A 27,950-nucleotide genomic window follows, 5' to 3' on the forward strand; every position below is an offset into this window, starting at 1 on the left:
GGCATTCCTCAGGGCCGAACCATCCAGGAGACCCAGCGTCCAGAGGGTTCTGCTGAGGTGCGTGAGCTCGCCTCCGTCGCACTGCGGGTGAATGGTTTCAAATAGCTTTCTATAATTCTCAGTTATTTTGTGAAGAGCGACAGAGAGGGAGAGTGAGGGAGAGAGAGAGACCGGAAAAACAGTGACTTGCAAGAGGTGAACTGCTGCGGGGGGGGGGGGGGGGGACCTCTCAGGCCGACGTAAACGCTTTCCAAAAATAAAAACAAAACGTTTTTATTTTGAGAAGCCGGCCTTCAAATATGTTCTCGTTTATCCGAAAGAAGCCGGGATATGGTGTTTTGAAAAAAGTGCAGTTTGGCAGCGATATACTCAAATATGGCACAAATAAAAAGAGACGTTATTGACGGACGAGAAAGTCTCGAGCTCAGTGTTCGGGCTGCACGTTTACTTATTGGATGCTGGGAATCCTCCATCCATCCATCCATCCATCCATCCAGCAAAGCCGGGACCCAGAGAGGGAGCGATGCCCGCCCTCGCTCAGATAAACGCAACACGGAACCTAATACATGTCATTAGCCAAAGAATATTAAATAAACGGAACACTGAGATAATGCTTCTGCCAAACACAATGAGAGGACAAACTCCTATATGTATCCATCCACAACCACAAAGGGATCTAATTACCATTTGGAATGATTTCTTTTTTTTTTTTTTTTTTAAGATATTCACAAAGAGAAATTCTAAAGAGAGATAAATCGCCCCAAAGGGATCCATAAAAGCACGACTGATAAAAGAAAATAGAGAACGCTCGGACAAGAACGGAGAGGAAATGAGAAAGCAGGGCCGGAAAGGATATGAATGTGTGTGTGCGTGTGTCAGTCTGAGTGCGTTTTCCATGGATGTGTGTGTGTGTGTGTGCGTGCGTGCGCATCGATGTGTTTGATTCCAGAGACCGTCCCCCCCCCCCCCCCCGCCGTGTCCGATATCCCGCTGAAGCAGTTTATTTTACAGAGAAAAGCCGCAGCAACGTCAAACCTGGCAACCCGAGCGAAGGTTACCACACCGTGCCTTCTCTCCATTCTCAGAACAGAAGAGGTGAGGAACAAATAGAAGAATCAGAGCGGCCATAATAATAAGAAGAATAACAATAATTATAATAATAATAATAATAATAATAATAAAAAAATAAAAAATAGATAATGTGCTCAAATACTCCTACTCAGCCTGTCATGCAGGGCTGACGTCGTCCCAAACGCCGTGTCTGTTTGTCTGTCCGTCCGTCCGTCCGTCCGTCCGTCCGTCCGTCCTTTATTTTTCTGGCTGCACCGTGGAAAGGAGCGGCTCCCGACATTAGCTGGAGTAGATCTGGGTCCCGATCACACGCATGATCTCCTTCTGGACCTTGGGCTCCTGGGTGTTGATGTTGGCGTCGCCCACTTGGCCGTCCTCGTACCTGAGCGGAACAAGGTGCCGGGAGAGTCAGTCCGCGACAACGGAGGAGCTCGACTTTTTTTGGGACATCGGTTCCAATTTCTTTGCCCGTTCATTTTTTCTTGGAGCGGAGGAGTCCATTTTAATCCGGTGCATCACCTGGGGCGATTTAAATTCATTCCCTTCACCTCCATTTGTCCAATTTAATGTTTAACCAAGCCAGAGATTAGAGAGGGAGCCTCAGTCAATCTTATCCGTGTTGACTCTTTTGACGGCTTCATTTTTGTGTTTTCTTTGGTGCCGTAATTGAAAAGCCCATTTTGTGCTCTTGTTCCGTGAGCGGATTTCCTTAGTTCGCACATAAATGTGACGCGTGACGTCAATTATTATATTATATTATATAATTATTATTATTTATAGTTATTATATGTACAAATAATTGAGAGATGTAAATGCTGACAGAATAGTTTTTTTGAGCCAGAGACGTTTTGAAGCGGGTTTTCCATTTTCCAAATTCTTAAAATGACTGTTGTGAAGTAGTGCCGAGAGCAAGTTGACAATTTGTCTCATGGACGTCATGGGTATCCAAATGGCCACAGGAAACCGGTCACTGTCAATAACCTCATGCTGTTTTTTGGCACAAATATTTACGCTGTTAGGCCCTTTCAAACATTCCCCAAATGATATATCTCACAATTCCAACTCGATAACACTCAAACTAACACAGGGGGTGAGACGTACAAGCGGCTCGGTTTTCAGATCGCAGTTTCATAGCTGAGTGTTGCCAGGCGTGGGCTTGGGAGTCACACAAGCAGGCGACGTCAGGCAGATTGAGCTCAATTCTACCTGGTTTATCTCAAGAAAAAAAAGAAAAAAAAACGGTATCGCAGCTCCAATAAAGCCCCCCAATTAACGAAACGATGACGAGAGACGGTGCGCGTTCCGCATTAATTTTTACCATAAAGGAATAATTTTAGGGAGAGGGTGGCGAGGAAAACGACAAAGTCACTTTGAAGGGCGCTCCAGCAAAACATTAACAATCGCACTGTTTTATTGTTTCGCTATCCCGCTACTTGCCGCAATATCCGCCCGCTGACAGACAATTCCTAAAAACCATAACACCCTCCAGAATGGTCCTCGCAGTGATTATGAATACTTTGTTCCTGCCCATTGACATCATTGCACCACCCATAAAGAATGTGTTTATGGGCTTGATGGCTGTTCCGGGGTTTTTATAATCACAGTTAAAACAGTGGAAGCAGGATGACTAAGACCCGTGGCATCTGCGCGGAGGACGGAAAAACCACAAGATTACTCACACGAAGAAGAAGCGTGTGCAGACGTGGTCGGACACGGGACACACCCAGATGTTGCCGTGTTTCTGCAGGTCCTTCGAGGTGATCACTGTTTCAGAACGAGGTAAAGGGAGAGTGTGTGAAAAGAGGCGTAGGCACAACCCGGTGACTACAGTATGTGGTTCTTTTTCAAATAGCAGCTGTCAGGATTGTAGATCTATTTGCAACCCTTATGTTAAACAATAAATGCAATATTAATGTTATCAGTGGTTTACAGACTTTTCTTTCCCACTATTTGGTCTTAGAGCCAGACTGTGGTTACCTTCACACAGAGCGATGCAGTTCAGATTTCGACTCTGAAGAAACCTCGACTGTATCGGGCGACTCTGTTGAGAAGAGACACGCGCGGCGCCGACGTGTTATTTACACTCGATTTGCAGTCACAGAACTATCGCGGCGCAAATGCAGATAACGTGTCATTTCGTGTTTAACCAACGGCCGGAAGCAAACAGGGCACGCAAGCGCCCGGGGATCGTCGCCACAACGGCCCAGAAATAATGCAGAGATAGAGTAGAGCTGCCGTTTGTTTCTTTATCTTCTTTTTTTTTTTTATCGCCTGTCTTACTTCATCCAACTATACTATATCTGTGCTCCACTGTGCAGTCCTGTACTTTGTCTCATGACCTTTTACTGGCATTTAATGGGCCGTCAATTTGGTGGTAACGGCTTAAAAGCATCACTTTTATTCATTAATGGGGCGATATGACAGTGCCACCCGATCAATTCCTCTTTGGGACGGGGAAGAACATGGAAGAAAATTCTTCAAAACCCAAAAGAAGTCCCAGAAGAAGGGGAGAAAGCAACTACAGCAACAAGACTATTTCTGCAAAAATGTTCTTTATGGCTTCATGGAGCAGGCTTGACGTGTTTCTATATGTCTTCACTGGACACACACCCAGTTTTCAACCTGTTTCTGTTTGGACGGTAAGCACAAGGTGTGGAGTTCTCTTTCACATACACAGAACATCAAAAAAAAATAACCCATACATGTATATTATAAAATCAGAACAGATATTAGAATAAGTATCCTCATCCATACACTGGACATGTCATAGTTACTCCAAAAGCTGTATTATATATATATATATATATGTGTGAATCTGTTGTATTGACCGGGTCTGTGTCCAAGTGTGTTTACCTGTGGAATGGTGTTCATGCGGTTGTAGCGCTGCACCAGTTCATCTTTGGTGGGCATGCGGTGCTGTCCCTTCCCCATCCCTGCGCAGCACCGGGTGGAAAGCATCAATCAGGATCAATCAGAACAGGATCTTATCACGGCTGGGGCTTATCTCCACCGAACCCCAGCGCAGGACGGTTCTTCTACTGAGAATTCTCTTATCAACCAGGTGGCAATGCAGGATGCGACAGGGGGGGGTTCCTGAATTTCCTGACTTTCCCCCCAGGGGAATAATAAAGTGTTCCCCTTATATCTTATGAAACAAAATGTTGTATATTAAATTTTGGGAATTAAAGTTTGTTAATAACTAGTTATTGCTAGCCATGATGACGCTATTTAAAAAATAACAATAATAACTTAAAAACACGAGTCATATATGTTGCTTTGAGCCACCGGAATGCGTGGGATTTATCTGCCAAGTGCCGGTTTGGCAGCTTCCAGATTAAGCAGCCAATCTCCTTGTCAGTATCACCAAGCTCTATATAGTGAAGTAGAAAATAAAACCTAGCCACCGGCAACTCTGCTGACAAAGAATTACAAACAGAGACGGGAGAATGAATGCCTGGTCCACATGGAGCCATAGAGTCTTTCCTATTAGAAAAAAAACAATACCCAACTGAGCGTCAAACTCAACATCGGCGACGGTTTAACCTCAATGCATTCCATCGACACAAACAGACACGCACACACACGCGCACACACACACACACACACACACACACACACACACACACACACACACACACACAGCACTCGATCAAGTGAGTGCCATCCACCTCACGAAGACACGTCTGAAAGTGTCGTACGGAAGCCAAGGCACAGACTCAAAGAGGAAGGCCCAAACGGTCCATGGTCCCCACTCAGTTAGACACACACACACATAACAGCACAGCAGCACCACACCCGGAAAGCATGGACACCACCCACATGATGGAAATGTCAAACACGGGAGTGGACTCAACCAAAACGGAGGTAGACGGGGTGAGCGGCAAAGGTGGCGAGGAAGGAGTCGTTTCCTACCTGAGTATCCAAAAGATATGCTGGAGATGGGGCTAAGATAGATGCCCTTTCCATAGGCTGCCCCATGCAGCTTGGGTTGAAAAGATTAGGAAGGAGGTAAGGGTCACTAGAGAGCGAATAAATAAACATCTCCCCACACACACACACACACACACACACACACACACACACACACACACACACACACACACACTACCACACCTCGGTCACAGGTAAAAGTGAATAGCAGTGAGCTTGAAGCACTGAAATGGGTGATGTTGGCCAGAACTGGCAACACAGTGAGAGAAAGCCGGAACGTCCACATATTCACATTAAGGGTATATTTTAACCGAAGCTTTATCCTTCATCCCTGGGAGTCAACTTGAGTGATTGGATCAGTTTTTTTAAAGATTCTGATGCCGTCGTCGGGGTTGATTCCCGGCGATGGAAAAATAAGGCTGGTGAAATAAGTGTTTCCTGTTCTTTTTTTTCCCACTCAGGTCGATCCAAATGACACTAGATACTATAATTTGACCAAGGTATAAAACACAAACACACACAAACACACACACACGCGTGCAGACGGAAGCCCAAACTTCTCCAGGAGACAGGCACAGGAGGTCCGGACCGGCGGGCGATGAGATGGGAGCGGGCGTGACGACACGGAAGAAGATGACGCCGATATGAGGAGCAAATAATAACGGTGGAGACCGGCAGTTGCAGTTCAACTCCGGGAGAGAGCGCCCGAGACACGGGTGACAACAAGGACACGTCCCAGGCAGACGGCGTGCAGAACAGACACACGCACGCACGCACGCACACACACACACACACACACACACACACACACACACACACACACGTGGAGGAAGTCGGAACAAAAGGCTCCGGTTTTTGGGGGGGTGAAATGTGAGTCTGCAGAGGGGGGTCAGGACGAGGTGATCGCCCGTCTGGAGGCGATCAAAAGGAAAACCCAGACAGGGGCAGGGGGTGGGGAGGGGTTTGTGCGATGGCGGCGTCCGCCGACAGAGCCGGTGGTTTTAGCTCCTGAATCATTAAGTAAAGAGAAGCGGAGTGAGCGTTCAAGGTGAAGCTGGGAGGGTGAGTGAGCGGAGCGGAGATCAAAGTTTTTTTCAGAATGCAAAAAGTCGGGAGAACAAAGGAAGGGTATAAAAAGCACACAGATCACAGGTCACGGAGTGAGTATAAACATCCACGAAGAATTTAGTTTCAAGCTTTTCTTAATTTGTTCCTATTTTTTGGATCATCTGTATAATCTGCCACGACGTTTCTGCGGACACTGCTGCTTTAAAAGGTTTGGTACACATCGTAACCTTCAAAATAAAATATCTACATTTTAAAAAAAACAACACAATAAAAAGCAGAAAAGGATGCAAAAGAAGCTTCATTATAAAAATTGAACCATTGCAAAGGTACGATTGACATTCACTAACTATTCAAAATTGACCACAATTATTAGAATTTTTTTTAATCTTTTTTTTTTGTGCTGCGTTGGTTTTACGAAAAAACACAGCAGAAATTGAATCTGGAGAATCCAAACAGCCCTGACGCCGGAAAACATTTGGATCCGTTTCGTTACCCGGGCAGAGATCTAAGTCAACTCAAAACCAGGTCATAGACCGATGCAAAGCGACGGTAGTTACTGACCTTCTCAGCGTCCGCCATCATCCCTACTCACGTTACTAAGAGCACGTCGACGTTCGAGTCCCACGTCCGCGGACCTGACCTACTCGATGCTCTGAGCGGTTAACCCCCGGGGGCTTCCAGCGGGACACACCCAGAGCTTTCTCACACCCAAGCAGGTTCTGCAGTTTGGGTCTGTCGCATTTGTTAGGATTCTCAGCCTGTCCCTCCTATCACCTTGGTAACCATCTAGGCTGTCTGTCTTTTAAAGTGGCGATCCATGAGATCGTCGGTGTCGTGTGGATTACACTACCAGAATTCCATTAGAAACTGCAAATGCAATTGCAAGGTTGTTGTTCCGTTTTATTTTTGTCCAAATTCTGCGTCGCTCCCTTTCACTTCTTACCCATGCCTGATCTTTGCATTGTTGCCGGGTAAGGTGGACCCCGCCGCCAACAATGCAAACAGCATATAGAAGAGCACATGGATCACGCAAACACATTGAATGACTGTTTCTTATAAAGTGCAAGATAAATAAAGTAGAAAATATGGACATTCTTTTTAAACCAAATAATCTTGAGGATTACCCCTTTAAGGTACCTATTTTGTCCAGAAGTACCATCAATTGAGCAACCGAGCAAGGCAGTGTTAAGTGGCTAGACAACAACTAGCAACGTTGCATGTTAAACTTGAAAATTCAGCTTTTCTGTTTGTATTTGTGATTGTATTGATTTTTATTTTATTTTAATATCAATTGTGATATCCGAGACTGACCCAAAGCTTTCTTGAAATTTGAGGAACACTGCCTGGGATGCATCTCACGCTTCCGACTCTAAAGGGACATTCCTACTAAACGCGACAGACCTATAACCTCCTTTTGATCCACAACAGGAAGAGCTGTGGGGTGTGGTCCTTTGTTTTTCAGCGCAGGAAGTAAGAAGTACAGGAAGTAAACCCCCCATTGTGAAGGGACAAAGCTCCTGATGTGCCCCGCCCAATTAAGTCCCCCATTTCAAAGTTGAAAAAAAGGGAATCTGGCATCCGTTGACTGTCAAAATGAATCAGCTGGACAGCGGCCTGCTCTGCTGGAGAGCACGCACTATCCAGAGGAGATGCATCTTACAAGCAAACCACCTGCTGGGGGCCACATACCTGCAGTTTGGTATAAGAGGCATTGACTAGTCCATTTCTCAGAACGGAGTGCCAGTTCTCAATATGGGAACCACTAGAGCAAGTGCAGAGAGAGAGGAAGAGGGACAGAGAATCAGATCCATGTGAGCATCAGCCGACTCTCATCAACTTCAACCGCGGCCTGAGGCGGCTACACAGAAACACATAACAACGTCGTACGGTTTTGTTTTCACAGGTGTGTTTTAAAGGACATACCGGTCTCAAGTTTTGGCCCTTTTACTCGTCAGCACACACCTCACGTTACCCCCCTGACCGTACCCCTCATCACGGCTGACTGCACTGAATAGGAATTTATATTTTTAATATTAATATTAATTTTTGATAATAATATTTAGGAAAAGTCCAGGCAGGATTAAAATGGGGGTCGCCTAATGATGAAATTATTTCCACTTGACATCCCAAATGCACACATGCATTGCCTTAAGTGTGAAGTACTGTAGGTAAAAAACAACTACTGTACATCCAAATGTTCCATAAGCTTGCCGCACTGGACCCCCCGCCCCCGTGTTTGCATGACTGTGTGAAAACTGTCTTGTTTTTTTTGATGGACTCAAGAGACTTCTTTGTGAATTAAAACCAGTTTCCAGCTTGATTGACTGCCCTTGTGTCATAGAAATCCCAAAGGCAGCTACTTTGCAATTATTTAGCTCTCCGTCTGTCTATCTGTCTGTCTATCTGTCTGTCTGTCTGTCTATCTATCTATCTATCTATCTATCTATCCATCTATCTATCTATCTATCTATCTATCTAACTCTCTATTGATCTGCCTGTCTGTCTATCTGTCTCTGTCTGTCTATCTATAAAACATAGTATATACATACTGTAGATCTGTTAAGATAAGCAAACAGAGGAAAAACTAATCGCTGTAATCCAGTGTTAACAGGAGCCAGATGGGCTCTGAGTGTCCAAAATGTTCGGCGGAGCCCCATCTGCCCCGGTACCAAATCTCTATCTCACGGATATCACTGGCTCCGTGCTCTGGCACCGACGCAATGTGGGTCGCCGTCCAAGTCCAGAGGAACGGCCCCTGGTCTGGTGCGCTGATATAAAAACACTGCCACAGCAAATTCTGCCGTTGCAGCGTACAGTATCTGATGGTGTGATACAGAGGGTTGACATGGAGGTGGATGGGTACTGCTGGAATCACTTTGAAACGTCACAGTGTTATCAGTCATCATTAGTAACTGTTAAAGGTATCTGCTTTGCCGCCCTCATCACGGTATTACTGCGACGGTCGCTATGGGTAACAGCAACGACCGGCGATCCCTTACGAATGAACCCGAGTCTGATGTGCTCGAATAATCTAAATGCGAAACGGGCATAGTATAAATCAAATCTCCGTAAGAACGGGCGTGACTCGGTTTCACGCCCGGAGGGCAGCGCGGACTTACTGGAAGGCGAAGGTGCTGCCGTAGAGCTTCTTGGCGGTGCGAAAGCGAGCTTCCTTGGCCGGGGGGCTGCTGAGGAGCAGGAACTGGTGCGAGGTGTGCATGAACTTCAGTTGCTGCCCGAGGGGGGCGAGACGGGCGAGTTGACAGAGGGAGGTGAAGAAGGAAGAACAAAAAAAAAAAAAAAGGGGGCAGATAGAGATTTAAATGATGATGAAATATGAAATGATGATGAAATATACAAAGAGAAAAAAGAGACGATCTGAGCGTCGACAATCCAATGAGACGAAGCGGCATCGCTGGTAATGCAAAAATATGATTTATGATCTTTAAATCTCAACATTATCACTGATCAGTGATAAACTACGACTAAAGATATGACTTAAAATGTTTGACGCTATGAAGTCTCAAACAACTACGAATATTCAGACGGTTTTAAGTTCACGTGGATATTAGGATAACAGCCTCTTATATCTCCAGGGCATATGCCTCAGGGTTCAAGACAATTGTTTGGGGAAGGCTTTGAGGAAGAGGGGGGGAGCCCGGGAGCTCTCTGTGGTGCCTACCCGACTCAGAGGCAGCTTGACGATATGCGACCTGTTACTGGATATGATCCTGCAGAGCACAGGGAACAGATGGAGGAGGGAGAGGGAGAGGAGGTCCAACGGGGGGAAAAAAAAATGAACAAAAGTGTTTGTTCCAACACAAAGCGGCCCGTCGAGGAACACGGCGACAGTAATACAAGCTCTGTGTCAGGCCAACACAGTTGGGGTTTAAATGCTGATTTTAGCAATTTTTTAAACAACATTTTAATGCATTTTTTTGCAACGTCTAATTGCAGCAGACTGAATGAAAGTGAAATTTAACTGCAGACAAATTCTATGATGTTGTTCTTCCATTATACTTGTACGTCAATATCTAATAATAATTGATTGTTGAAAATAATGTCGGGAGAGATGGTTATACACAATAAAGTTGTTTGCCTTCAAAACAGGTTTACTATTTCACACATTATTATTTTAAAATATCAAGAATAAAATCCTGCATTTAAGCGTGTGTAAAATGCTCCTTCAGGTTTATTGTGTAAGCTTGGGTTTTTGTTATCGTGATGCATTAAATGTGATAATTTTTGGGGAAAAGTGTTGAGTGAAGATATCAAAAGGGGAAATTGGATGTTTGTTTGGATATTCTTCCAGGTGGTTTCTACTTACCACTGCAGAAGAGGGTGCGCCAGCGGATCCAACTTGTCCATCTGCTTCTTTATCTCCAGATATGACCCCTACAGCATGGAAACACGGCAATTATTGTATTTGGAGTAAAACATTACAAATTAAATACACAAATTAATAATAAACAATAAAAATATCACAAATGATTTAATTTTTTATGTTAAAAAACAAAAACAACAACGGCAAGTATCACATATGACATGCTGTATATGGCTGGCATGTGACAGCATCGCTTATGATGATTGTGATATTTATCCTGCGCATACAGTATCGCATTTTGTATATTTCTATATTTTTATATAAGTGACTATTCCTGTTTTGGCTCTTCTAGATATATTTTGCATGTTAACTCTTATTTTTATTTTTATTTAATTTTTTTATTCAATTTTATTCTTCTTTTTGTGCATTTTTTCAGACTGTTAAGCTTTTTTTTTTAATGCTTATGGTCTAAAGTGTAATGCACCAAACCTCACCAGAACAAATTCTTCGTATACAGTTTGTGTATGTACCTGGAGGAATTAATTGATTCTGATTCAAGTGTGTATGTAAAATATAACTGTGTGAATACACAGTATATATACACACTGAAATTGATGGCATTGGAATTGCCAATATGCTAAAGATTACGACAGTCACGATCATGACATTTTAGTTGCCAATTAATTGTCATGTAAATAACTGTGATTAACAACGTAATTATATTTTGTTCATTTTACGCCATTATAAGAATGGCATAAAATTAAACCTGTAATAATACATGTGCACCTATTATTTATCAAAGTTCAGGAATGATGGAAACGCACCTAGACAATCAAGTTTCTAACATTGCCTCAAAATAACTATTCAACTTGGATGTAAACGTATGATTGTAGAATCTAACAATTTTATAAAAAAAACTGCAATCTGTCTTCAGGCGATCGTGATCAGGCGATTACGCAATAATTGTGACAGCTCCAAATAAGGCGAATACCCAAAATAACTGCCGCTCTTCAAAGATGTCACCTTCAAAAGCAGCGCTCGGGAGCTGTGCAACCGAAAATAACCAGGACAAGTTACCGACTCAGACTGAGAGGCGACAAAAAAACCCCCCCCAAAAAACCCCCATAAAGCATTTCGGGAAAAGGCATCATCTCCGACCTGGGTCATCTCCCGGATGGACATGACGCTGTCCAGCGCTTTCTGCAGACGCTCGTAGTTCTTCTTCTGTAGCACGGAGTCAGCGTTCAGGGGGAGCAAACAGAGAGACACAACATTGAAACGTCCAAAAACAACCAGGAGAATAAAGATTAGTTGGAATGTCAATGAAGGGCTTCAGTTCAAAAATGACTTATCCACTTCGAAAAGAAAAATCAAATAAAAAAAAAAATGCGACTGCTGCTGGGCAAACGTATTCTATTTTCTCAGTGACAGTTTGTTTAGCAAGCGCGTTTGCCGCAGGCAGTATTCATTTATTTTTTATTGCAAAGTTCACGGTCTCTCTCGGCTCGGCTAACTCAACTGTCTCTCGATGAGTGGTGGCAGTCGATGTGTTAATTGATATTTTTATTACTGTAGTTGTTGGTATGACCTTTGGGTTGAAGGCCAGTGTCTTGGGGTCGTTGGGGTCCACCACAGAGGGGTAGGGCTCGAAAATAATGCTCTTACGAGGAGACTCCAGAGCGGCTCGACACATGGCCACCAGCAGGTCCACCACCTGGGGAGGGAGGAAGTCCATTATATCGGTTTGTATTTTAAATAACTTTGCCAAAGGCCTAACAGGCTTCAGGTTAAAGATGAGAAAATGTAAAAGCAGCACATAGGGAGAGTATATCATATAAATAACACTGATAAATTCGGAATTTGATTGATATATTTTTATTAGAAAAATGGAGTGAAATAAGTTTGAAATAGGTCATGAATTCAATATAATCCATTTGGAGCTCCCTCCCTGCTGAAATTGACATGCAACTGTTTCCTAATATGCAGTGTGGCATATCCACACTTTGACAAGTAAAAAGATTTGAAACCTTCTCTCTCGAACTGCGAGAATTTGGGAAGCTGGTTAAGAATATAATATATATAATATAATGTAATGTGATATGATATAATATAATATAATATAATATAATATAATATAATGAAATGTAATGTAACGTAATGTGATATGATATAATTTAATATAATATCATATCATATCAAATAATGTTTATAATATAATAGTATATACATTATAAACATTATTACATATATAACATATAACATTATTATTCCATCCATCAGTGGATATACAGCATAGTTCACACCTCTGCTCCAGTCGCCACCTCCTCAGCGGCGCCTGACATCACACCCAGGGTGTAGAAGGAGAACACACAAAGTTCTCTGGTGCAAACAGCCGGCTACACACACACGCACACGCACACGCACACACACACACACACACACACACACACACACACACGCACACACACACACACACACACACACAGATAACTCATATAACGTGCTATATGAGCAGTGCAAAAGTAAAAAGTACAGCTGTAAATAAAAATGCTTTTTCTCCCCCTCATCTTATCTCACTCACTCTTACAAATCCTCTAAACAGCCAGCCGCAGACAATCTCACAATCAGACAATTTCACCCTCAGATTTTCTCCAAGCAGACAATCGAGGCCTGGTTAGCAACCCAATGTTGTGCATCAACAGCACCATGGCAACCGGAGATAAATAAATCTAAATCTCACGACACAACTATCTAAGTTCACGTCAATAACAGAGAGTGAAAGTGAGCGTAGCGAGCACTCAGGCTGATTTTCCTCCACTCTCTTCAACCTCTCTATAAAGGATATAGCCATGAATGGTAGCTGACTTGCAAAACAAGTTTTTGAGTCAAAATGCTGCAGTCGTTTCAGATTATTTCATGATGAGTGGACGTGCCGGCTTGAGTAGTCAAAAAAGAGGCACTTTGCTGAAAAAAAAACCTGCAAAAAAATACTGGCGATGGTCTTTTTAACACGACCGTTTCAGTAAAATATACTAGTACAGAGGGAATACGTCAGATAGTGTGTCGTGAAGTTGCTTTTTGGCGATACCTTCAGCATAGATCCATTCTGGAAGACGTGCTGTTCGTCGCACACCACGCAGTACTCGTTGAGCGTGGGAATCCGCTGCTCTGAGTATTTCATTATCTGTCAGGAAACAAGAACATCGGTTTCCCCGACTGGTCCAAAACTCACCGGACATCACTTTCACCGCTTCTAAGGCGCAGAATATTTTGGACACTTGGACGTGTCAGTCGTAGTTATCATAACATAGCCATGAATGGTCTATGTTCGTGAAATGAAATAAAAGGGCAGATGTGTCAAGTGGCTTCGGTGCTTTCGTTTAATGCCCTTTTCAGTTAAAACTAGTCCATTAAAATATACGGCTGCAAATTTATATACAGGTGTCAGATCTATTGTATTATCATTTTTACTTCCCCTTTTTGCGCTCTGTCATATATAACAATATGGCTGAGACGGGTTATGGCAGGCAGTAATTTGCTGCGAGTGTATGGCTGCAACGACATGAAGATTAAATATTCACGAGATTATATAATCATTTTTACATATGGTGTCTTCCGGGTGACAGCTAAAATTGCTTTAAAAAAGACTCCTCGATGAAGCGGATCCTTCATGAAGCCGATGCTCTACCTTTAGAAATTATTTTTTTCTTCTTTCTTTGTTGGTGACGTGCTCATAAGCCAAAGCCCGGCGGAGTGAGTCATCTTCTCGACGGCTCTTGAACGAGACTAAATTAAAAAGTCTGCACACCGTGACTAAAGCGACTGCAGGTGTCACAATAGTCGGCGGCAACGCACGTCTACACCCCAGACCGAAATGTCCGTGCAGATTTACATGATATTTTAGTTTTCTTTTAGTCTTCTGATCTGAAGCATGTTGCCGCACAATAACCCTGTGGTAACGAATTAGGGATGGACCCGTTTTTTTCCTAATGATGGTGATTCTGAATGTCACATTTTAAGTATTGGGTGATAGAGAGAACCGCTTCAAGCATTATCTTTCACTGAACTGGGTAAAAACTATGCATTTAATTTGGGATAATTAAAACATAATGATATACAGATAATGATATGTCTGTCTTTCTGTCAAAGAAAGTATAAAATTAAGACCTTAATATCTGACTAATTCAATATGGATTTGGGTATCATATTTTCAACATTTCTCCTAGTATCAGACTGATTTCCAAAACCAGTATCTCTATCGGCCCTACAATAATAATAATAATAATAATAATTATTATTATTATTATATTAATATATACATATACATTTTATCCATGGACTTGACATGACATCAACATTGGCACAAGTTGAAGAGCCATTTACTTAAATATTTTCTATAAAAACGCTGCACGATTTTCAGATTTTCCTTTTTGCGTTGAAGTACATGGCGTCGTGTCTCGTATATGTAAATTATGACATTTGTAAAGCTGAGTTGAGTTTTTTACTTGGATAACATTTTCAGTAGGTTACATTTCCATGAAATACGAAAAACATTGTGGGATTTCTGTGAGTAATTACCATTGCACAGCTTCTATTTTTACATTTTAGTGTTTTCGAGTGGACGAAATGACAAATATTTAAGGATTACCTTTCATTCTATTTTTTTTTTAACCTAGCAAAGTAATGGGGACAACAGATTTTAAAAATAAATCGGACAGATCTAATGACATCTACCAGGTAAATAGCTCTATAATTCAAGCTCTATAATATGTAAATCGATAGTTTGGTCATTCTTAAAAAGTACAGAGTGTTCGAGTCCTTGCCACACACCTAACACTATTCAACTGGACATCCTCAATCGGAATCTGCACATTTATGGTAAATAATATTATGACATCATAAAGAGTCGTGTGTAAATCTCATCTCGTTCAATTTAGAACGAGGCGCGTGACGTGTCAGTTAACCAAGACCAACTGAATATCTCGGGTCAAAGTTGTTCAGTTTTTACTAATATCTGCTCCGTATGTAGATCGATTTGGATGAAATTTAAACCACGAGATCCTTGTGACATAGCGGTTTAAATGACACCTCAACCATGTTCGTAGCTTATGCCGAAGTATGTGTTCCTGATAGTTTTAGCCGCGTTGGACATATTTCGGCGTGAAATGCATTGGCTTGTCTCTGTAATATCTATCTAAATTTGGCCAGCTTTTCGCTAATATCTGCGCCGTATGTGGATCAAATCGGATTAAACTTCAACCACAAGATGTTTATGACAACGCAGTTCACACAAGACATTAACCGTGTTCGTGTGTTATGCCGAAGTTGATGTTCCAGATAGTTTTAGGCTTCAAAATTCCGAAATCGCCCTAACAATAACAATAGCCCCTAAGGGATGGACCCATAATAATAATAATAATAATAATAATAATAATAATAATAATAATAATAATAATAACAACAACAACAACAACAACAACAACAACAACAATAGCAATAACAATAAAAAAAAAAAATAATAATCATAATCATAATCATAATCATAATAGCAATCACAAGCTCCATTATACGCCTCAACACACTATAAACCACCTAAAACACTCTAGAATATAAAGAGGCATGACACATTTGTTTAATTCAAGGTTATGTAACATTATGCAACAGAAGCACCTGCTTTCTCTGTGAGCACACCCTGTGCCATAGAGTGAACTAAAGTTATTCTGAATATTTATCCGGGTTCTGTATTGCGGAATGCACTTGTAACCTCACAGGGAGTTAATATCTGCCTTGTTTTTTCGCAGGCCTTACCTGCACTAAAAAGCCATACTCCAAGGTAGGGATGTTCTTGCAGTGGCCGCCCGCCTGGGATGAGAAAAATAATTCAATCAGCTGCCTCGTGGTAATCTGCGCTGGGGCCCTGGCCGCTGGGACAGCCACAGTCTGATGGGTCAAGTGAAGACAAAGCATTATGGGAAAGGGCGCAGCAGCCTTCGTACGGGAGGGGGAGGTGAGAGGCTCGGGAGGGAACAGTGCACGTGGTGGGCCGACAGGAGAAAGGGGGTGAGGGACACAGCATGTGGGGAGAAACACATCAATCACTGAGGCGAGGGAAGGAAAAATACACTGTACATCGGTTGGGATATTTGGATTATTAAGTGATTTCCAAAGTTTATTCCTTATATTGGTACTGAGGCCATTGCTTATTTCTAACATGTAAGTGTTGTTTTCATGAATTGTTTTCTTGCTTTTTGTGCTCCACAGCAGTTTCATTATTATTGCTTCAATATATTTCATATCATGGTTTCCTAATGTTCTCTCATATTAAAATCAACTTTTAAGCTCCCAAACATAAAATGCATGCATATAAGTAGAAAATAAGTAAAAGGGCGGAAGACACTTTAATCAGGGGTGTTCCATAATGATGGGCTGTTTTGCATTGATACACATGAAGACAATAGGGCCGTCGTTCATTCAGCGATCTGTGATTGAGCATGTGAATGGACCAAATGATGATTCTGTTGAAAGAAAAACTCTGTGGAGATCTTTGGAGTGACGATTATAACCGAGGGTTTAATTGGGATTTGGGTGGACCCTAATTTCAATTTTAGCAAAACCTATTAGAACATTTAATTATCTGGAAAATTCTCGATTCACAATATATCATGATGCATGTCGGACTGTTTTGTTAATAGATTTGGGGTTTTGGGTGTCTTTTTAAAGGTAATGCTGATACCTAATGAATTGATCATGTTGTTTTAGTGTTTTTTTTCTCGATTTATTATATATTATAATAAATTTTCAGATTTCAGATTTCAGACATTTAATATTTCAGTCCTAAATGCAGACATGTCATTGGCGTTTTTTTTCATGATTAAACAACACACATTGTGGGAATGCGCTCAAAATGCAAGCAGCAAGCATTTAATTGCCATGAAAAATGTATTCCAGTAAATAATATGTTTTTGTAAGCCACCGGTTCGTAGGTGTGCGGTACTTGTGAACTTTTGGAGGGAAGTGGAACAGACAGGAGAGGACAATGGGCTTGTGTGCATCTATGACAAAGTTGCTGTTATACAAAAATATCCAAAAATCTCAGGGTTGGGTCAATGCACCAATTCCAATTCAAAACAACTAGAAGAGTCTTATGGATTGTAATATTTGTACTGATGAAGTATCACGACTAATAATAATTCTAGACGAAAAGTTCTTCTGTATACTGTACATATCATACAATTACATTTCAAGCACAGTTTGAGAGGCAGCGGTTCTTATTATTATAAGCGTCCTACAACGAGGACCTCCAGAGTAACAGCTATTAAGCCATGAAAACTTCTACTGAATTTCTTCAGTAAAAAAACAAAACGTTTTTTAGAATGTAGAATTGAAAGGTGGTGTTCATTGACCCCCGTCCTGGTTTGGGTGCGGAGGGTGCGGGGGCGACTCTGACCTGGCTGTTGGGGGGGTAGCTGAACAGCTCTCCTTTGGGGTTCTTCATGGTGCAGGAGATGGATCGGTTCATCAGACGGGTCACCCTCAGCTCGGGAACGCTCAGCTTCCCCTTCAGAACCGTGTCCTGGATGAGGGGGAAGCTGGGGGACCTTTACGTGGGGTTAGGGGGTGGAACACAAACAGTCTAAATATGGAGTACCACAGTGTGTGATGATATGAATCATATTGGTTTCATTATGATAGATTTGGACTTAAAATATGTGTCATAAAAAAAGTTTGGCAGCCTTATTATTGCCATACTGTATATTCAATTTACTTAACTTTTACCTTATTTATATATATGATCACAATACATGACAATTCATTGATATATATATATATATATATATATATATATATATATATATATATATATATAGGTGCTTTGTGATGGAAACCCTCATTGTATTATAATAAACCAATGTATTTTTTGATATACTGTGTTTGTGTTATAAAATATTTATATATTTGGTGTAAGGTGAGACATTCTGGCCACTGGCGAATTCCCTCAAAAATGTACTTTTTACGACAAGGTTTACAACACATACCTCCAAAAATTACTACAGTGCAGCTTTTACAACAGAGCCTTTAGGATATAGTTAGCCTACCTTTGGGATATAGTTAGTGTGTTCATGAAAAATGATATATTAAGATTATAAACATATTTCAAGGAAGGAAACCTACTTGGGTATTGGGGAGAAGATGCTGAGGCCGGCTCTGAACTTCTTGATGGTGCCTCCGGCTTTGAACCAGCTGTGCCTCTTCTCCTGCTGCGCTTTGAGGAACTCATTACTGAGATGCTTCCACTGCTGTGAGGTGAAGGTGCTCAGGATCCTGAGGGGAAGACAGGCGTCACACGGGGGACCGCTGCGGCGACCATTTCACACAACAAAATGGCACTGAAAACACGATGGATGGGCGCTCACTTCTTAAGCTGCAGGCCCAGACTGAAGCCTTCCTTATTGGAGGGCTGGAACACCTCCACTGATGGTTCTAAGAGCAGAATAATCACATAGAATTTCATATTGACTCGCAAACACACCACACACACACACACACACGCACACGCACACGCACACACACACAGACGGTAACATCTCCCACTTTTTGGCACATGATGTTGTGATGTCACACAACATCACGGTGCACGCACAGAGATCCTCCACAGTGGGAAAATTACGCACCTGGTCCATCTAGATACTGAGACAGAGAGAAGCGCAGTCTCAGTATAATGGGCTCTGTGCGAATCACCTTCCAGGCTGTCGCGACTTCCTCCTGAGATGGACGCGCACACACACACACGCACGCACGCACGCACACACACACACACACGCACACGCACACACACATACACACTATCCTCAGATAAAAATGTAGGGATGGACAGACATGGCTTAATACTGTGGCATAAATCGCACCATTTTACATTAAATGTTAAATCAGAAAACAGCAAAAAGCTTTTACTGTTTTAATTATAAGGAGATAAAAAATAAAAAATAAGGAGATGAGGTTCCATTACGAGTGGGATTGTCTTGAGCATAATAGAGTGATAATATTTACTTGGAACTACCGATCGATGTAAAGCAAAAACAATTACTGACACGAAGGCAAATGTTTCATCGTCAAACAATCAAAATAAAATAAAACACATTTCATTTTCGGTTCTATTTATCTAAATGTAAACGCGGATTATACCTCACAAAGCTTTCACTTCTGAACCAATTTTTTCATTGAACCATAACGTTGTAAGTTTTGGCTTAAAGAGCGCATTTTTCTTTCACAATAGGAAGAGAGATCGGGAATCTCAACGTGGCAAAAAATAAAAGGTTGAAATAAAATTTGAAATAAAGAAAAATCTTCACGTGCTGAAGTCATGTCCTCATGCGCTCCGCCTCTGGGCCACATTATAACCAGTCTACAGTCATAATAAATATACTATTTCACAGTATACTCAAGCATACTGCCCAATATATTTCACAAGGTTCTTCATATGGTTTGGGGTTGTTTTTGAACAATAAGTATCCACTCAACTCTATCATCATCACATTAATAAACCCCATAAGACCCCCAAGCTCGAGCAGCGTAGCCCAACTAAATGTGATGATGTGATGGAGACAGGAAAAGCGATGCAGAGGATGCAGAGAAAGAAACCCACTCACATCTAAGAAACCAATATTAATTTGGAGATCAATGTCCACGTCGTCGATGGTGCCATACTCCCTGTTCACGGGAGGAAAAACAGACGCGGTTCATTTATCACAGGTAATGCAATGTGTCACACACACACACACACGCACACACACACACACACACACACACACACACACACACACACACACACACACACACACACAGTCTGGAAACGCTATTGATCATCAAACGAGGGCATAAAATAAATAAATGTGTTAATGTTGTTTGTTTAGTCATACCGTCCGGACTAAATGGATTATGATCTGCGAACCGTGAATACAATTTGGGGCAAATCTCTCCTTGATAGTAGAAAATATGATCTAATTAGGTTATCTTTAAATTTTGTAAGTGTGAGTAAGTGTGTCAGCGAGTGTGAGGGGGTGAGTGTGTCTGTGTGTGTGTGTGTGTGTGTGTGGTGTATGTGAGTAGAATAAGCACCTGGATGGTATGTGTCCTAGAAAATAAAACGTTGACTGTAAGGGGCATAAAAACAGTATAAGACAAATGAATGTTTTTAAAAAAGCTAGTAAGGGTGTGAGTGTGGGCGTGCGCGCGCGCCTGTGCGTGTGTGTGCCGTACCTAACAGAGACAGCACTGTCAGTGTAGATGTCCTTCACCGCCTCGATGTCTGCATCCAGCTGAGGATGACGGTACAGGTCGGCAGCACAGCTCCCCTAGGAAAACACAAAACACACACACACACACACACACACACACACACACACACACACACACACACACACACACACACACACACACGCGCGCGCGCACACAAAATAATTCATAAAAAAAAAATTTATTATCCACAGAACATACAGCGGATGTAGAAGAACTGAAAAGCGCCAGTGGTTGGAGTCGCTGTCTGTCTGACTTGTATTCCTTCCGCATAGTTACTGTAAATGCATCTCTCCACATACCTACATGTTAGTTTGCGTGTCAAATAACTCAAATAACATATTCTAACCATATATTATTTATGAGCCTTTGCTTTCTGAAACGTCTGAGGATATCTGACAGCCTGGGATTTTGTCAATCACAGAATATCACACTACACTGCGTTCCAAATTATTATGCAAATTGGATTTAAGTGTCATAAACATTTAATTTTTTGTTTTTCAATTAAACTCATGGATGGTATTGTGTCTCAGGGCTCTTTGGACTGAAATCAATCTCAGACACCTGTGATAATTAGTTTGCCAGGTGAGCCCAATTAAAGGAAAACCACTTAACAAGGACGTTCCACATTATTAAGCAGGCCACAGGTTTCAAGCAGTATGGGAAAGAAAAAGGATCTCTCTGCTGCCGAAAAGCCTCAAATAGTGCAACGCCTGGGACCATTAGATATTTCACGAAAACTTAAGCGTGATCATCGTACTGTGAAGAGATTTGTGGCTGATTCAGAGCACAGAGGTGTTGTTGCAGATAAAGGCAGAATGAGGAAGGTTTCTGCCAGACAAATTCATTGGATCAAGAGAGCAGCTGCTAAAATGCTGTTACAAAGCAGCAAACAGGTATTTGAAGCTGCTGGTGCCTCTGGAGTCCCGCAAACCTCAAGGTGTAGGATCCTCCAGAGGCTTGGAGTTGTGCATAAAGCTACTATTGGGCCACCCCTAAGCAATGCTCACAAGCAGAAACGGTTGCAGTGGGCCCAGAAATACATGAAGACTCATTTTCAAACAGTCTTGTTTACTGATGAGTGCCGTGCAACCCTGGATGGTGCAGATGGATGGAGTAGTGGATGGTTGGTGGATGGCCACCATGTCCCAACAAGGCTGCGACGTCAGCCATAGAGGTGACGGAGTCATGTGTTGGGCCGGAATCATGGGGAGAAAGCTGGTAGGCCCCTTTAGGGTCCCTGAAGGTGTGAATGACCTCAGAACAGTATATCGAGTTTCTGACTGTCTGACTTCCAGGGTACAAGAAGAAGAACTGTGCCTTCTGTGACCTGCTAATGCTGCAAATTCAACAAATGACCATTTTCAGTTCTGTACAACCTATAAAATGTTTTGAAACTCTGTTGTGCATAATAATTTGGAACAGTGCATTTTGAGTTTTTTACTTTTGAAAAAAATACAGTTATCATTGTTCAACAACATTTGAATTAAACCCTAACGGTTGATGACTTGAAAATGATACTAACTGTCATTTGCATCGACTATTTAGGAAAACCAGAGAAAAATATCATTTGCATAATAATTTGGAATGCAGTGTGAGCTGGTTTTGGAATATTTCTCAAGTGATTTAATTTTATTTCTTTTTTTCCAACAGGCGAGACATATTTGATCAGAAGTATTTCTCCATAACCCGTTTGGCCGAGGTAGTTTAAACTCTCCATTTCTGTCTAGACGCGGAAACGTTTTTTCCAGCTAATCCCCCTAAGTGTCAGAGCCCATTATGTCTGTAACCGTTCTCCAAAAAAGGTGCTTTCAAGTTCTTCAATTTGCATGAGGATTTCAGGTTTTCGCGATCAAAACTGTGATTTACATCTTCATGACCGGATTAGAAAGATGAGTGATAAAAAAAAAGAAGGGGACGGCTGAAAGATTACCGTGGCATCTTGCACGGAAGTGGTGCGCCGGGATTTAACCAGATAAGACGACGCGTTAAACGGGCGCCCGGGCGGAGGATTTGAGAGTGTTGCTTTCGATTGGTATTGACCGAGCTGCTGCGGAACGGAGTAATGAAACTCTCAGAAATAGCACACGTGAGCGCGACAGGAGCGGACGTTTTTTTTCCAGTCAAGAACTAAATTCGCACTTGCAAAATTCTATCTTTCGACGGATTACACCGTGTCAACAGAGTGCAGAAACGCATCACCAAGACACTGTGCTCGTTTCCGCTTGGCGTATGGCAGTTGGTATCGGCGTTTCATGCATTAGAAAGAAAGACCAAAAAAAAATAAAAAATACAAGCACTGGCCCTGTGGCCCGAAAGCCCTCAACTGCCCCGGTGTGCCACAAGCCCAAGTTGGAGGAAACCTCCACTTTATTCTGTGTTTTGGATCTCAAGAGGAAAAACAATAACTGCGATAGTACACGCGTTGTCAAGAAAAATAGAGTAGTGGAAAGAAATAGCCATTAGAAAAAATAGTGCAATAGTGAAAAAAAAACAAAAACACACAATTTGGTTCCCAGCGTTATAGTTGAGGTTAGTGAGTCAGGTACAAAGGACCTGCTGTTCAAATGAACGATATAGATAAAAAACAAATTAAAAAAACTTATATGATGAGAAGCATAATGTGTATTGGAACAAATCATCTCAGAGCCAGTGGCTCTAATGGCAGGAGCAGGTATTTTAGGGCATTATCGGCATGGAGAGGCAGTGGGAGATTTGCTCATTGTCACCCGCTCAAGGAAACTCGAATAGAATTTGAATATTACGAGAAAAATAACAATAAAATTGATTCAAAACAATGTTTATTTTTGTAAATCATGTGTGTTTTGTCATGTATGTCATTTCTGCTGCAACGCTGGAATTTTCCTTTGGGGATTAATAAAGTACCTTTATGTTTACCTTTAAAGTTCAATACAAGTTTATCCAGTTTGTTGCACAGTCCACCCGGACGGTGAGAACCCGGGCGGGATTTTACCAGGTGCGATCTGTGATCTGCCCCACAGCAGCGGGAAACGGAGTAAATTAAATACTTTTAGAGTTTTTATTTGCTTTGTTTGGAGAAAAGATCGCTCTGATCTGAGCTGCAGGTAGTAATTCACCTTTCACTACCAGCGTTCCCCTCTGGCACAAATAACATCCGTTTTTTTACACTTATTTTGGTGAGTAACTTAAAAGTAGTGTAACATGTAACTTGTTTGTTATTCTAAAGTCTGGTTTTGCTAAAGCTCTTAACTGTCTCGGTGCGTTGTAAAAATATTCTCATATTTTTGTCATTATTTATCATTTTTAATAGTCAAGTAAAAGTTACTTATTGAGAAACGAGTGTTTTTCTTCACAAATCACGACTCGATAGTTTAACAATGGCATAGTCGCAGTGCTGAAAAAAAATAATTTTTAAATCGAAAATCTAATCGGATCATGACCTTAAAATGGAAAGTCAAATCAAATCGTGGATTTGGAGAATCGTGACACCCCTATTTAATATGGTAATGCCCAGGGGGGTTAGGGTGGATTACAAGACCCAATATGTGTCATAATGCAGTGGTTCCCTTAAAATGGAGTTGTAGCAGCAGAGGTGAAATTGAACCAGATGCCTGCAATGACGTTTCTTTAAGGGAATCCTGTCCAAATAATATGTATGAGTGGGATGTAAGCAATTTATTAACTGGGGCACTTGTTCGAGTGTAAGCAAAAAATAAAAATAAAAAAGGAAGAATATAGGAGCAGACGGGTGAAAGGAATCTGTCAGTTTTCTTTAAGATCGACAGCTCCTGGGCGTCACGGTGGCCCTCAAACATAGTAAGGCCCGCCTCCAGGAAGAAGAGTGGGTGCATTTCAAGATTCAAGATTCAAGATTTTAATTTGTCACATACATATACATACTTCCATACATATATGCAGTGAAATGTAATGCATGTGGAATACCCAGAGGGCGGAAATTACAGGGGGGACGTAAACATAACTATGTGATTGTAAATAATACAAAAATAATAATACATTGAAAGCACTTATAGACGCAAAACAATGTGTTTTTACGTTTTAAGTAGGTTTCGAAAGATTGTGCCCCCCACCCCTCGTATGCCTCACAGTGGTCTGGTCCAGTGCCTACCATCCCCAAAACCCCAAACACACCAGCCCTCGGCACGAGTGTCTGTGGACAAATCACTGGAAGCGGTGGCTGACCTCCAGTAGGTAGCTGCTTTGCAAAGGTTAACTTAGAATAAAGGGATGTGTCAGAGATTTTCCTTTCCTTCTACCACTCAGTAGAATAAAACACATTTACAGCTGTTACCACACTGCATGTTGTTAAGCTCCATTACCCTGCGCCGCCACATCGGTGCGGGGCGGCCGCGTCTCCCCCTGCATGTACTGTACTAACCTATGTCTATGGAGGCAGGAGGTCAATCCACAATTAAAATCCTCAGAACTCCTTGAATTTTCGAAACCCATTTTCAAGAGGTGTTTTTTGTTATAAACGCCAGACGCGTATTCATGATACAGGGTGCTTGGTTAAATTAAAAATGCGGGTTTTCATACCAAAATTCTTTATCTTTCGTAGACGGTAGCAGTAATATTTCTATAATATATTATTTAAGATTAACTTACTCTACGTAATTAGCTTGTAAGTATATAATTTTTTTCTTACTGCATGTAAAATGGCTGCCATGATGTAATTGTCTTCATCATCTTGGAAATACATGAAGACTCCATTCATAAAAAAAAAAACGTTATTACGACAAACACTAAAGTTAAAATATTAAGTAAGTTTCCGGCAGTCTTCATAGCGTTCTGGGACTTTTACACATTGACATCAAAAAATTTGAGATCTGCTCCTTCAAGAAAACTTAATCTAATTATTATCTTTAGTACTTTCAGGCAGGTTATATGTGCGGTATAAAGGGATAGGTGATTTTGGTTTGTTGATGATGAGAGGAAGGAGCCAGTGAACATGATAAGAAGTGAACACCGTTGAAAAATAAAAGTAAACTGATAATGATGATGGGTTTTGTTTTGGTTACCGTAACCCCAAATGTATGTAGAAATGCGGGAAATGGGATTCAAATTGCAATTTTTTTATGCTTTACTCATACATAGCGTCCATAGCGGCAAATAATATAACTTTAGTCTCTAAAGAGATAAGGTGGAGCCCTCTCCTCTCCTCTCCTCTCCTACTGTGCGACCCATCCTCACCTTCGCTCTCCTTTCCTCTCGTAAAAAATAAAAATAAAAATCAGCAACGGCGGTCATATTGACGTACCGCCGCTGCCAGGTGCATATAGGGGGAACTGCATGATGGAAACTGTAAACTGGATGTCGAAGTTTAGTCACTGCCATACCTGGATTCCATAGAGGAACTGCTCCGACTCGTTCTCCCCGTCCGACTCCTCGTCCGTCCAGCACTGGCCTTTGATATCCTGGAGGACCACACGGCATAAAAAGGCCATTACAAGCGAGTGGAGAGAACCCAGACGGCTTCTATCGTCCCTTTCGTCTCAGGATCCTTTATCCTTCTATCTGCCCATCGAGCCTCCTTTCGATTGCTCCTTTCGATTGCGGGGAGCTTTTTTTATAGCCTCTCAGCCTTTTCTTCCTCCAAAGGACAGGATGCGATTGAAATTCAACCACCAAGGGAAGTGGATAAATTGTTGCAAGTAGAAAAAAAAAAAATATATATATATATATATATTTTTTTTTTTTGTAATAAAGATAGCCAGTTGCTTTGTGTGATTCCATTTATAGCAAAGCCCCGGCTTGGTTGCGTACACTTATTTTTAGACTTTAAACAGCTCTAAAATGCTCAGCCAGGTAGAACCGTCTGCTGTAACATTTAGCTGTCTATCACAGGTCTGAAAGTTGGGTTCAGTTCTATAAGTTGTATTCCGTCTTTATGACCCTATAGTCAATATAATTGCATTTTTTCAAGTCCACCACTGACCGGACCACTATGAATTGATTAAAATTGGTGTTTACACAGAGACATTGATATTCATATTATTTATGATGTTATTCCATCTTACCATCGGTCTGCTGTTCATAAGGCTCGCTCAGAATGGGTTAGGCCTTTTCCTGCTGATGGCCATAGCAGCTGAGCTCCGAGCGGGTGAAGTGAAGTCAGAAAACACCGTTTTTTCCTGGCCTGCGCTTTCATACGTCCTTCAGCGTCGCGGAACCTGAGAAGGACAGCAAATAATATATCTGCGAAAACAAAAGAACACAACAAAAAAACACTCGAGAGACAAAGGGACGGTCCTTTCCTTTCTCCAGCAGTTCCACGCTCGCTAAATAGTGCGGTCCTCGTCTTTTCTTTTAATCGTCTGCACTCCACCTTGCCACGTATCCTAGCAACAGCCATTTCTGCCTTCTGTCAGAGTGGCATTAATCACTGTGGGGAGAGCGTGTGGGAGAGCGGCTTTGTGTGCTGTACACTCCATAAGCAGGATGTCTGGATTGTTTTTTCCACATTTCAGCACAGACGTCTTCTCATTACAACAAAAAATGCTGAAAGGTTAGCACGCCGTCAGAGGTCCACTGTAGCCTCACAACTTCTTACATCACCGTGCCTCTGGACCGGCATTGGAAATAGCTGCTATGAGTCACCCAGGTGCCATATAATTATACCTTCACCAATTTGATTGTTCTAAGATACCTGGGGACATTTCATGAGGGAATTTGACATCACAAAATGTCTTCCATTGTTGAAATTTGGTGTACTTTGGAAAATAAGTGTTGATTGTGAAGAAAGGGGTTATCCAAATATCAATTAAGACAGCATCAACATCACAGACGGCATCCCATCTCTCTTTTGTATTTCACAGCAACCATGTCCCTCTCTCAGAAATATAATCTGAATGGGTAAATCAAATGAGAATCCATTGTTAATTGTCTCATTTTTGCCAGACTTGTTCGGAGCATCAAGTTCATTGTTGTCTAGATCTGAGCATTTTTTGTTTTTTCTTTCCACATGGTGCAGGTTTTTGTTTGTTCCCGGCAACTCAATATCTCTGTCAGCTTGAAGACGTATTGCGTGGATTGCATCGAGGTCTATCACAACATATCATTGGATACAGAATACACATCTCAGTCCCCTTCACTATCAGAATAACCCATTATCATCTTTCCATCCATCCCTTTTTTGCCCCGTTTGCAGACTGCCCCCCCACCACTGAAACATATCACATACCAACAGAGCTGCAGACAGACAGACGGACCCCACATCCCCTCCCCTTCTAATATGAAAAATAATAATAAATAAATAAATAAATAA

At 41.7% G+C, this 27,950-nt stretch overlaps 1 protein-coding gene across 2 annotated transcripts; it reads right to left on the reverse strand.

Moving 5' to 3' along the window:
• Positions 1–1,350: 1,350 nt before the first annotated feature.
• Positions 1,351–26,740, reverse strand: LOC307228403 (protein mono-ADP-ribosyltransferase PARP6-like; the record flags this gene model as incomplete). Of its 2 annotated transcripts, XM_079998046.1 has the most annotated exons (22): positions 1,351–1,453; positions 2,751–2,835; positions 3,049–3,112; positions 3,925–4,004; positions 4,984–5,053; positions 7,759–7,831; positions 9,189–9,301; positions 9,752–9,800; positions 10,397–10,464; positions 11,552–11,617; positions 11,982–12,107; positions 12,697–12,789; positions 13,482–13,577; positions 16,202–16,333; positions 17,841–17,991; positions 18,566–18,715; positions 18,808–18,874; positions 19,066–19,156; positions 20,041–20,101; positions 20,651–20,745; positions 26,023–26,100; positions 26,704–26,740. In XM_079998046.1, the coding sequence occupies 22 exons, from the start codon at positions 26,719–26,721 to the stop codon at positions 1,351–1,353; spliced, it is 1,929 nt and encodes a 642-aa protein (XP_079854172.1). The 2 variants fall into 2 exon arrangements, with proteins under 2 accessions (XP_079854172.1, XP_079854171.1); XM_079998045.1 differs by lacking the exon at positions 26,704–26,740 and having other exon boundaries at positions 26,023–26,130.
• Positions 26,741–27,950: the final 1,210 nt, after the last annotated feature.

The sequence above is a fragment of the Zeus faber genome, assembly GCF_960531495.2.
Source record: "Zeus faber genome assembly, chromosome: 3".
Taxonomy (NCBI): Eukaryota; Metazoa; Chordata; class Actinopteri; order Zeiformes; family Zeidae; genus Zeus; species Zeus faber.